Source organism: Sturnira hondurensis, unplaced genomic scaffold (genome assembly GCF_014824575.4).
Source record: "Sturnira hondurensis isolate 20B ecotype Veracruz unplaced genomic scaffold, ASM1482457v3 Scaffold0001203, whole genome shotgun sequence".
NCBI lineage: Eukaryota > Metazoa > Chordata > Mammalia > Chiroptera > Phyllostomidae > Sturnira > Sturnira hondurensis.
This window is the reverse complement of record NW_028073834.1, coordinates 25,111-37,382: the sequence shown is the minus strand read 5'-3', so window position 1 is coordinate 37,382 and position 12,272 is coordinate 25,111. Positions and strand designations below refer to the sequence as shown.

Sequence of the window (12,272 nt, the reverse complement as noted above, 5' to 3'; positions counted from 1 at the left end):
TACACACATACACAAACACACACAATTTTTACATAAGGATATTATAGTATAAATTGTGTCCTGTACCTCATTTTGCTTCCATAATATATCTTTGATATCCCTCCACTTTACTGCATTTCTACTGCATTCTTTTAAAAAATATATTTTATTTATTTAATTTTAGACACAGGGGAAGGGAGGAAGAAAGATGGGGAGAGAAACATCAATGTGTGTTTGCCCCTCAAGCACCCCCTACTGGGGAACCTGGCCCACAATCCAGGCATCTTCCCTGGACTGGGAATCGAACCAGCAAACTTTTGGTTCACAGGCTGGCACTCAGTCCACTGAGCCACACCAGACAGAACTCTACTGCATTCTTTTTAACCCCTGCATAGGGTCCCCTAGTTAAGGTGTTTCACCATGCCTCCATTGACACTTAGGTTGTCTATTTGTTTTGCTCTTATGAAAGAAATGCTTAATTGAATGCCCCTGAACAGTTTTTTTGTACAATGGTGCATTGAATACCTATTTATGTGCAACAAATGCCTTTGTAAATATCATACATATTTGTAAGTCCTTTAATATGATAAGTTCTTTGAACTGGAACAAATCCTTTCAAGATTTTAAGAAGTCTTGATGTTGCTGTATTTAAACATATATATTTTTAGAGAGAGGTTCTACTTTTTTAAAAATATTTTATTTATTTATCTTTAGAGGGGAAGGGAAGGAGAGAGGAAGGAAACATCAATGTATGGTTGCTTCTCGTGCATCCCCTGCAGGGAACTGGCCCCTGTCGGAAACTGGCCTGCAACCCAGGCATGTGCCCTGACTGGGAATCGAACCACGATCGTCTGGTTCGCAGGCCCGTGCTCTATCCACTGAGCTACACCAGCCAGGAGAGGTTCTACTTTTTTAATGGCTTCAAAATACAAAGAAATAAGAGATGCTATTATTATATGTAGAGAGATGCCTACTCATAAAGGTTATTCTGAGATTAGCACCAAGAATAAAAATGAGATGTTGTGGGATGAGGAATGAGAATCTATCTTGCTACCTTTCCTCTCTTCCATGGATATGAGTGAGAGTCTAAGGCTTGGGGAGGCTTTATGTGGCATGTCCAAAGTACCTTTGCCAAAAGGAGGGCGGGCCTACTTGACAATCCACAGAACCACTTCACCGTTCTGGATAGCTGTAGTGAGTGACCTGCTTGCCTTAGAGAAGACAAACATTTGGCAAGTCATCCGTAAAGGGAACCAACTTCTGATCTAGATGAACGGTTCCAAAGGGTTGGGGCTCCAGTCAATTTATTTATTTATTTAATTTTTTTTTCTTTTTTTTCCTCCCCTCCCCTCTTCTTATGTACTGCTGTGGTTACCAATTATACAGTGCACTTAAATGGTTACAGGTTGGTGATGATGCCATTTATTTTTTGAGGAAAGGCAAGAAAAAATAGTGTTAGAAACAGGCCCTTTTATGGAGCTGCTGGGAGAGTAGCCATGGAGAGAGGAAAGTTTGGCCTGATGCTGTGGAGTGTTGAATTATTAGAGCTATTTACACTTACTGCTTCTCTGTTGGCAGGTTGCCGGAAGATATCACCATCAGAATGTTCCCATGACAATTCTCCGTCCGCTATTTATTAAAAAGAAATAAAAAAGAATCATGTATACATAGAAGGGGAAAATATCACCCCTGTGACCCTATAATATTTTGGTTCTATGATCCCAAAGTTCTCTAGATGTTTTAATTATTCTTCAAAAATCCACACTGGTGTCACCCTTATGAAAGTCAATAAAAAGGAAAAAAAGTAAAAATTTTAAAAACCTTCCATTTTTTTTAAAAAAGCAACACTAAAAAGATCTCCCTCATTTGTCAAAAACAATTCCGAAAAAAAGTTACCACTTTATAAAACAAACCATCAACCAACATTGCCCATAATTTGGAAAATAATGACTTTCCACTTTAATATAACCATCATTGTCACTTTTGCTTATCTTATTCCAGTGACAGTTAAGTATTTTGCAGGTCATATTTAACTTGAGTTTAAACCACCCTTAACAAATGAGAGCTTTGAACATTTGGTCTGTTATGATTTGTTAAATTCACCATTGTATCTCTGTGAAATTATGATATAATCTGAAAGTTAAGGTAAAATTTGGTAAGGTTGGAGTGTTTACATAACCAATATCTATGATAGCCTTCTCTATTTTTTGGCCTTTCTTTGAACAGCTAACCCCTATAATTACTGTCTTCCAGAGTAACTGTCTTTGGGAGGACCACAGCCTGGAGAGCTACAAACATAAAGCAGATAAGGATATTTCTCAGGTGATTAAAGATAAAAAACTAGAAGATAATTCCCAAGCATATTACCTTTGTTATCTATGATCAAGCTAGCAGATGGGAATAACTTGGTTTTAGAGATGTTTACATCACTCTAAGAGTACTATTTGTGTGTATAGAAATTGAAATACTGATAAATAGATATAGATTTATCTATATATCTAGATGAGGATAAACCCAATATCAACCCAACCATATATTTTATGGGATAACAGGAAATACAAAAAAATATATCATTAATAATTTTCTATTTTAATTCACCTCCCACAGTTTCAAAACTTAAGTCTAAATAGTAATATGTCAGTGGTTCAAACATATAGTAGTACTCAAGGAAAATTATGTAGTATTATTGGCTTTTAAGGCTTGAAAAACACCTCAAAATTAGTTTGATAGCAATATTATCAGCCAGTGACATTAACAAATTACGACTTTAACTTTTTGTGATTCAGAGATCATCTTATGGAAAAAGTTAAGAATTTTGAAGATTTAACTTAAGTTGCTATTTTAACCTTCCTAAAATTATCACTTTGACTGTATAATTGTAACATTCCCTGATCAAAACCATTAGTGGGTTCTCATCCAAGATGCTCTATAATTACCTACAACCTCATCTTTATTGAGCACTTACTTCTCACTCAACTATCTCAGCTATATAACAATGGGAACTCTCTGACCTTGCTCTTTATTGAACATGTGTCTCCTATTCTTGCTTCCATGCTTTTGCTCATGTTATTCTTTTTCTGAAATTTTCTTCTCACCGCACAAACCCCATTGTTTCCCTATGCCTATGAAAAGCATTAAGTTTTTCTTCCTCTAAAAAATTCTCTTCAAGCATTCTTACGTATTTCCCATTGCCTAAAGGACTAAACATCTTGTAGCCTGAGAGATGCATAGAAGTTCAAGCATAATTTTGTCCAGCTGCTACATTTAACAGATGGAGAAACCAAGGTTCAGAGAAGGGAAGTCTCAGCCATTCACAGTCACATAATGAGTTCATGAAAGTTAGCAACAAACTCCCAGATTCCCTGGCTTTCAAATAAATGTGTACCTTACATAATGGTTGGGTTTATTATTTGTGTTATTTTATAGCTGTATCACCATCATCTATAACAATGCCTGACACAGAGTTTTCACTCAATAAATGCTTGACAAATGATGGAATTGGAAGATATTCTCTGACCACTTATTTAAAATTTCAAACTCCTCTAATATGTCTTATCCCCCTTCTTTGTTTTTTCTTCTTAGCACACAAACTATCTATATTTGATATATTTTATTGTCTGCTTTTTTCCATTAGAATTACCCTTCGAGATTAGACTTGAAATGAGAACAAGAGTTTTTGCCTATCATCTTTATTAATATAATAGCAGTACCTACAACAGTGCTGAGCATGTAGTTAGTACTCATTAAATATTTCTTGAATGAATAAATACTAAAACTTTTTATAGTACTTTGTGCTGTCAAATGTTTCTTGAGCCTGGCTTGTCTCCGTGAATAGACTGTAAATGCCTTGAAACCAGAGACCATGTCTTAGATCTTCCTCTGTACTTCCTAGATCACTAGCACTCCAGGTGTGGTGTCTGGACAAGCAGCACCAGCATTACCTGGGAACTTGTTAGAAGTGCAAAATTTTGGAAACCACCCTCAACCTACAAAGTAAGAATCTTTGGGGTGGAGGTCAGTGATACAGGTTTTAACTGTATAATTGAAAAGCCCTCCTGAGGACGGTGATGCGTTCACAAATTTGAGAATAACTTGGCTGAACAATTAGTATTTTCTTAGGTAAGGTACTTAGTATTTTCTTTCTGTCAGGTACTCAGTAAATGTACTAAATTGAACAGCAATCACAAATACAGAATTAGGTGATTGCCCAATAGTATACTCACCTCTTTCTGGTTATTCCACATACGATTAAAGATGGTAGATGAAGACTACATCCAAGCAATATGGAAACCCTGAATTACCCTGTAACAGTGATGATTTCACCTGTGTTTGTGTCTAGAAACTAATGCCTAAAAGTTAGTTGCCATGCATTGAAAGCTTCTTAAGTAAAGAGCCTCATAAGAAGTCAGAAGGAGGGTAAAAATGAGGCTGAGCCCTTACACTTAGTATATTAATAACCTGTTAGGAGGTGACAGCAAATCAATATAGAAAACAACCTAAAATGTACATATAAAGTAACAAGTGGATATACAAATGGGAAGTACATGCTTAGGAGATACTGAATTGATGAAGTCAGCATTCATATGCAATCATGAAAGGTATCCCTAAACAATTTTTAAGTCATTGATGTAAACAGAGGTATCTCAACCTAAAGAAATGACAGCAAGCAAGGTGTGGCTTGAATAGAAACTTCTGATGTGAAACCAGAGAAATGGGGCTTCTGGAAAGAGAAACAGGGAAAGGAAGGATGAAACAGAGGGAGAGAGAGAAGGAGGGAGAATGGAAGGAAGAAGGTTGTTGAGGTATATATGGGTGGTCAATAATTGCTACATGAACTTCAAAAACAGGCTGAAGAATCACATTGGACCTTGTTACCAATTTTATTATTATTATTTTATTGTTATTCAGTTACACTTGTCTGCATTTTCTCCCAACAACACCCTGCCCGCTCCAGCCAAACCCACCTCCCTTCCTTGCTTCTTCCTCCCCCTTGGCTTTGTCCAAGTGTGCTTTATACTAGTTCCTAAAAACTCTTCCCCCAAACATCCCATCCTCCCTCCCCTCTGGCTATTGCTAGATTATTCTTACTTTCAATATCTGGGTATATTTTCTTTGCTTTTTTCTATTATTGATTATGTTCCAGTTTAAGGTGAGATCCTATGCTATCTGTCCCTCAGTGCCTGGCTTATTTCACTTAGCACAATGCTCTCGAGTTCCATTCATGCTGTCACAAAGGGTAGGAGCTCCTTCCTTTCTCTCTGCTGTGTAGTATTCCATTGTGTAAATGCACCACAGTTTTCTGACCCACTCATTTACTGGTGGGCATTTAGATTGCAGCCAGCACTCAGCTATTCTAAATTGTGCTGCTATGAACATGGGGGTGTGTAGGTTTATTTGGATTGGTGTTTCAGGACTGTTGGGATATAGTACCAGCATTTGAATTGCTGGGTCAAAAGGCAGTTTCAATTTTAGTTTTCTGAGGAAATTTCATACTGTTTTCCACAGTGGCTGAAACACTCTGCATTCCCACCAACAGTGCACTAGGGTTCCCTTTTCTCAACATCCTCTCCAACACTTGTTTGTTGATATGTTTATGATGGCCATTCTGACTGGTGTGAAGTGGTATCACATTGTGGTTTTAATTTGCATCTTTCTGATGGCTAGTGATGCTGAGCATTTTTTCATATGTTTCTGGGCCCTCTGTATATCCTCCTTGGAGAGGTATCTGTTCAAGTCTTTTGCCCATTTTTAATTGAGTTGTTTGTCTTCCTGGAGTGGAGTCATGTGAGTTCTTTAAATATTTTAAAGATTAAGCCCTTGTCCAAGGTGTCATTGGCAAATATGTTTTCCCATATGATTCATTCTCTTTTCATTTTAATGTTGTTTTCTTTAGCCATTACAGAGCCTTTTAATTTGATGTGATCCCATTTGCTTATTCTTTCCTTTATATCCCTTGCTTTAGGAGACATATCAGTGAAGATGTTGCTGTGTGGACTGTCTTTGATTTCCCCTCCTACGTTCTCCTCTAAGGCTTTTCTGGTGTCACAACTTATATTTAAGTCTTTTAGCCACCTTGAATTTATTTTTGTTTATGGTGTAAGTTGGTGATCGAGTTTCTGTTTTTTTTTAATGTACCTGTCCAGATCTCTCAACACCATTTGTTGAAGAGACTATTTTTACTCCATGTTATGCTTCTTCCCTCTTTGTGAAATATTAATTGAACATGGAGACTTAGATTTATTTCTGGGCTGTCAGTTCTGTTCCAGTGGTCTATATGTCTGTTCTTATGCCAGTACCAGGCTGTTTTGATTACAGTGGCCTTGTAGTACAGTTTCATATCAGGTATTGTGATCCCTCCCACTTGTTCTTCTTTCTCAAAATTGTTGAAGGTATTTGGGATCATTTATGATTCCATATAAATTTCTGAAATGTTTGTTCTACAACTGTGAAATATGCCATTGGTACTTTAATAAAGATTACATTCAATCTATAATTCATGTTGGGTAGTATGGACATTTTGATAATGTTAATTTTTCCAATCCATAAACATGGTACATGCTTCCATTTGTTTGTGTCTCCCTCAATTTCTTTTTTCAGTGTTGTATAGTTTTCTGAGTACAGGTCTTTTACCTTTTTGATTAGGTTTATTCCTAGGTACTTTATTTTTCTTGTTGCTATATCAAATGGAATTTTTTTCCTGATTTCTGTTTTTATATTTCACTGTTGGTGTACAAAAATGCCTTGATTTCTGAATATTGGCTTTGTATACCACTGTTTTAACAAATTCATTTATTAGGTTGAATAGTTTTTTGATGTACTCTATAGGATTTTCTATGTACACTATTATGTCATCTGCAAACATTGGCAGTTTTAATTCTTTCTTTCCTATTTAGATGCCTTTTATTTCTTTTTCTTGTCTGATTGCTGTGGCTAGGACTCCAATACTATGTTGAATAGGTGTGGTGAAAATGGCATCCTTGTCCTGTTCTTGATCTTAGTGGTAAAGCTCTAAGATTTTCCTCATTGAGTATGATGTTGGCTGTAGGACTCTTGTACATGGCCTTTATTGTGTTGAGGAATGCTCCCTCTGTTCCCACTATGCTGAGTGTTTTTTTTTATCATAAATGGGTGCTGTATATTATCAAATGCTTTTTCTGCATCAATAACATGAACATGGATATGCTCATGTTATTTTCGTGTTTGTTTTGCTTATGTGATATATTATGTTCATTGATTTGTGAATATTGTACCATTCTTGCAACTCTGGGATGAATCCCACTTGATCATTGTGTATGATATTTTTAATGTATTGCTGGATGTGGTTTGCCAATATTTTGTTGTGGATTTTAGCATCTGTGTTCATCAGCTATGTTGGCCTGAAGTTTCCTTTCTTTGTTATGTCTTTATCTGGTTTGGGATTAAGATGATGCTGGCTTCATAAAAAGAGTTTGGGCCATGGCTGGTGTAGCTCAGTGGATTGAGGGCAGGCCTGTGAACCACATGATCACAGTTTGATTCCCAGTTGGGGCACATGCCTGGATTGCAGGCCAGTTCTCAGCAGGGGACTCATGAGAGGCAACCATACATTGATAATTCTCTCATTTTTTTCCTTCCCTTCCCCTCCAAAGATAAATAAATAAAATCTAAAAAAAAAGAGTTTGCCAGAGAGAAAATGGCGGCGGAGTAGGACGGAGCAACTGCAGTTCTCCTACACTTGGGGGAAAATCCTGGCAGATTTACAGAAGAACAGCGCAATCAATTCCCCAACTAACAATTCCCCAGCATTTATGAAAATAAGAGACCAGAGATAGTGACGAACCAGACAGCTAGAGGTCCTTAGGGTCTCAGGGACGTGAGTAAGGACGGAGGCGGCCAGACCGGCGGCAGCCATTAGCCAGCGCGTAAAGACCTGGGAGCCGCGGCTGCTGCAGCGGTTGGAGCCCAGAGGCTTCCTTCCGTCTGTGCCCAGCGACAGGGGCATCTGCCACGGAGAACTCATCGGGAGCCCAGCAACCCTGAGAAAAGTCAAGGGCAGCAGCAGCGGTGGCAGCGGCGGCAGGATGGCAGTCATTGGCCGGCGCATAAAGACCTTGGAGCCTTGGCTGCCTCAGCGGTCGGGGCCCAGAGGCTTCACCCTGCGCCCAGTGACAAGGGCATCTGACACAGAGGACTCATCAGGACCCCAGCACCTGTGAGTAAAGACAAAAGCGGCAGTGGCAGGGCCGGCTGCCCTCAGGAGCCAGGCACCCCAGAGTAAAGTCAAAAGCAGCAGCGGAGGGAACAGCAGCCATTGGCCGGCGCGAAAAGACCTCGGAGCTGCTGCTTCCGAAGCTTCCAGGGCCCAGAGGCTTCTGTCTACAGCCAGCGTTGGGGCGTCTGCCACAGAGGACTCAGCGGGAGCCCAGCAACTGTGAGTAAAGACAAAAGCGGCAGTGGCAGGACCGGCTGCCCTGGGCCAGCCCAAAACACCTCAGAGCCGCCACTGCCGCTGTATTAGGGGTGTAGAGGCTTCCGTCTGTGGCCAGTGCCACGGAGGACTCATAGGGAGCCCAGCACCCAGTGGAGGATTGGGCCAGCTGCGGGGTCTCTGGAAGAGCTGGCTCCCTCCCTCACCATCTAGGAGGGGCTGGGTGGCAGAGACCTGTCTGCCTAGGTGTGCAGGGAGGGTGACAAGGACAGGGGGCTGTGTTCAGTTGCGATCTCTGTGGTCGCCAGCCCACCAGCCTGCCAGCCCAGGAAATTCGAGAGGAGCATTGTCCTAACCAGTCAGGTTGGGGATTGGGCTGGGCTGAGAGGCACGCTTTCTGGAGAAGTTTTTACTGGAAAGTGGACTGAGGTGTTCTCCTGTGAAGGCAGCTTGACTTGCTTCTCACCCAGCCACAGGACAGTACCAGATCCCGTGGGACCAAGACAGCCTGTCAGGTGGGCGGGCGCCTGCACCCCAGTCTGGTAGCCTGGCTGGTGGGCGGGTGTGCGCCTGGGTGTACAACCCAGCCCACAGAGGGGTCCCACCAAAACCAGAAAAACCGGATTGGACAGTTTGAAACCAACAAGGAAGGAGTTTTTGTTGTTGGTTTTTTTTGGTTTTTTGTTTTTGTTTTTTACTTTTATTTTTAAACTTTTTTCAGTAATCGTATATATTTTTTAATTTTATTGTTGCTGTATCTTTCAGTACTCTGTTCCTCTCCTTTCTTTTTTCCTGTTTTAGTCCCTCTTCATTTCACCCCAAACTTATTGCTTTTTCCTCACTTCTCTTGCCCTTTTTTTGTGTGTTTGTTTGTTTGTTTGTTGCTTTCTATAGCACTGTAAATACTTCACAACACATCTCTCCAGTCTTAGCCCACTTTACAGGTTCCTGAATTCTATTACTGTAGTGATTAACTCTACTTGCTCACACGCTACGTCTATTTACTATTCTTTACTCTCACCTTACCTCAAAATCTGACCACCCGCAACCTCACTGCTTTCTAGATACAACTCACAAGCCTTCCCTCCCCAACAAGAGGCTTATCTTTGGTCTATCCTTTCCTAGAGGTGGCAAATTGGGTTGAAGATTACAGTTAACACTATATAGAGCCTAAAGATCTTCTATCTCTTCTCTGCCAGCTGTGACTGTAAATATCATAAAGTACTCTCCTGCTGTCATAAACCATTTTGCCTCCCCCTCCAGCTGATCACACACACACAATGAAAGGAGTAGGTGGAAGCAGAGAACATCAAGATACCTGCAGGAGACTGTACCACTGAATTTCACAGGAATACCACAGAAGTTCACACCATAAACCTAGGGAGTCAGAACAGATCAATTTAAGAAGCTGAAGCTAACAAGAAGAGTCTCTTAAGCAATGGGAAGACAAAGAAACAATGATGAAATGAAAGAAAAGGTGGAAGTCTCAGAAATAATGTTAGATGAAAGAGAGGCAAGTCAGCTATCAGATATTGAATTCAAAGCACTAGTTATCAGGAAATTCAAAGAGCTCACAATGAGCTACCAGAAACTAGAGGGGAACTACCAGAAACTAGAGGGGAGCTACCATGAGCTCTCCGCAAACTATATCAACATGAAAAAGAAAATAGAAACTATCACCAAAGGACAAGAGGAAATGAAGAATACAATTTTGGAACTGAAGAACACAGTAGAAGGAATGAAAAGCAGGATCGATGAGGCAGAAGATCGGATCAGGGAGTTGGAAGACACAGTAGAAAGAATCTCCCAGAAAGAGCAAGAAAGGGAAAAAAGGCTCAAAAAGAATGAAGATGGACTAAGAGAAATGCAAGACAATATGAAACGTAATAATATCCGAATAAAAAAAAGAGTTTGGGAATCTTCCACATTCTTGAATTTTTTTATATAATCTTCGAGAATGGGGGTTAGCTCCCCCTTAAATGCTTTGTAAAATTCTCCTGTGAAACCATCTGGTCCAGGGATTTTGTGTGTCTGAAGCTTTTTCATTACTGTTTCAGTTTCATTAGGCATTATTGATCTGTTCAGGCTTTCTGCTTCTTCTTTATTGAGTTTTGGTAGAGTATATGTTTTTAGAAATGTGTCCATTTCATGTAGGCTTTCAAATTTCTTGGCATACAGTTCTTCATAATAACTTCTTATGATCCATTGTATTTCTGTGATATCAGTTGTAATCTCTCATCTTTCATTTCTGATTGTGTTTATTTGGGTCCTCTCTCTTTTTTCTTGAGTCTGCTTAAAGTCTTGTCGATTTTGTTTATATTTTCAAAGAACCAGCTCCTGGGTTCATTGATCCTTAGAATTTTGCTTTCAGTCTCTATGCCATTTAATTCCTCTCTGATCTGGGTTATTTCCTTCCTTACACTTGCTCTAGGCTGCCTTTGTTTTGGTTCCTCCAGTTCACATAGGCACAGGGTTAGGTTGTTTACTTGAAATGCTTCTGTCTTTTTTAGGTAGGCCTGTATCACTATGAACTTCCCTCTCAGGATGGCCTTTGCTGTGTCCCATAAGTTTTGGATTGTGGCAAGCTCATTTTCATTTGTTTACAGAAACTTTTTGATTTCTTCCCTAATTTCTTTCTTAACCCATTCATTGTTTAATAGAATGCTATTCAATTTCCATGAGTTTGAGTGTTTTAGGGTTTTTTCCTTGAGGTTTGTTTCTAGTTTTAGGCCCATGTAGTCGAGGAAAATGCTTGATATGATTTCAATTTTCTTGAATTTGTTGAGGCTTGTTTTGTGTCCTATTATGTGGTCTAGTTTTGAAAATGTTCCATGTGCACTTGAAAAGAATGTGTATTTTGCTTTTTAGGGATAAAAGGTTCTGTATATTTCAGTTAAGTTCATTTCATCTAGCGTATTGTTGAATGCCACAATACCTTTGTTGATATTTTGTTTGGAACATCTGTCCATTTTTGACAGTGGGGTGTTGAAATCCCCTACTATAATTGTGTTGCTCTCAATATCTTTCTTGAAGTTCTCCAAGATTTTCTTTATGTATTTGGGTGCTCCTGTGTTGGGTCCATATACATTTATGATGTTTATGTGTTTTTGATAGATTCTTCCTTTGATTATTATGAAGTGACCTTCTGGGTTTCTTTTTATGGCTGTTTTTTTCAAGTCTATATTTCCTGATGTGAATATTGCTACCCTGGCTTTTTTCCTGTCCATTTCCTTGGAATATTTTTTTCCCAGCCCTTCACTTTCAGTATGTATAGCTCTTTTGTCCTCAGGTGGGTCTCTTGTAGGCATCCTATGTGTGGGTAGTGATTTCTTATCCATTCAGCTATTCTGTGTTTTTTGATTGGGACATTTAATCAATTTATATTTAAGGTTATTATTGATAAGTACTTATTCATTGTCATTTTTTCATAACTGTGTTCCTCTGTCTCTCACTGTTTTTCTTCCTGTTCTTAATGCAGACCCCTTAGCACCTGTTGCAGAGCTGGTTTGGAGGAGGTATATTCTTTGAGGTTTCTTTTGTCTGGGAAGTCCCTTATTTGGCCTTCCATTTTAATTGAGGGCCTTTTTGGATAAAGTGGTCTTGGTTGCAGGCCTCTGGTTTTCATTACTTGGAATATTTCTCGCCATTCCCTTCTGGCTTGGAGTGTTTCCATTGAGAAGTCAGCTGCTAGTTTTATCAGGGCTCCCTTATATGTTACTTCCTGTTTCTCCCTTGATGCCTTTAAGGTTCTCTCTTTATCTTGGAATTTTGTCATTTTAATTATGATGTGTCCTGAAGTGGACATCTTTGGGTTCCTCTTGATTGGGACTCTCTGTGTTTCCTGGATTTGTGTGAGTTCTTCTCTCATTGAATTAGGGAAGTCTCC

At 39.4% G+C, this 12,272-nt stretch overlaps 1 protein-coding gene across 3 annotated transcripts in view; it reads right to left on the bottom strand.

Annotated features, from left to right (window-relative positions):
* Nucleotides 1-12,272, bottom strand: part of CHRDL1 (chordin like 1) — a 62,633-nt gene that overhangs the window by 30,906 nt on the left and 19,455 nt on the right. For all 3 annotated transcript variants that reach the window (XM_037063333.1, XM_037063341.1, XM_037063350.1), the window contains exon 3: nt 1,541-1,608. In XM_037063333.1, the coding sequence (XP_036919228.1) occupies nt 1,541-1,608 (68 nt within the window). The remainder of the gene's footprint in view (nt 1-1,540; nt 1,609-12,272) is intronic.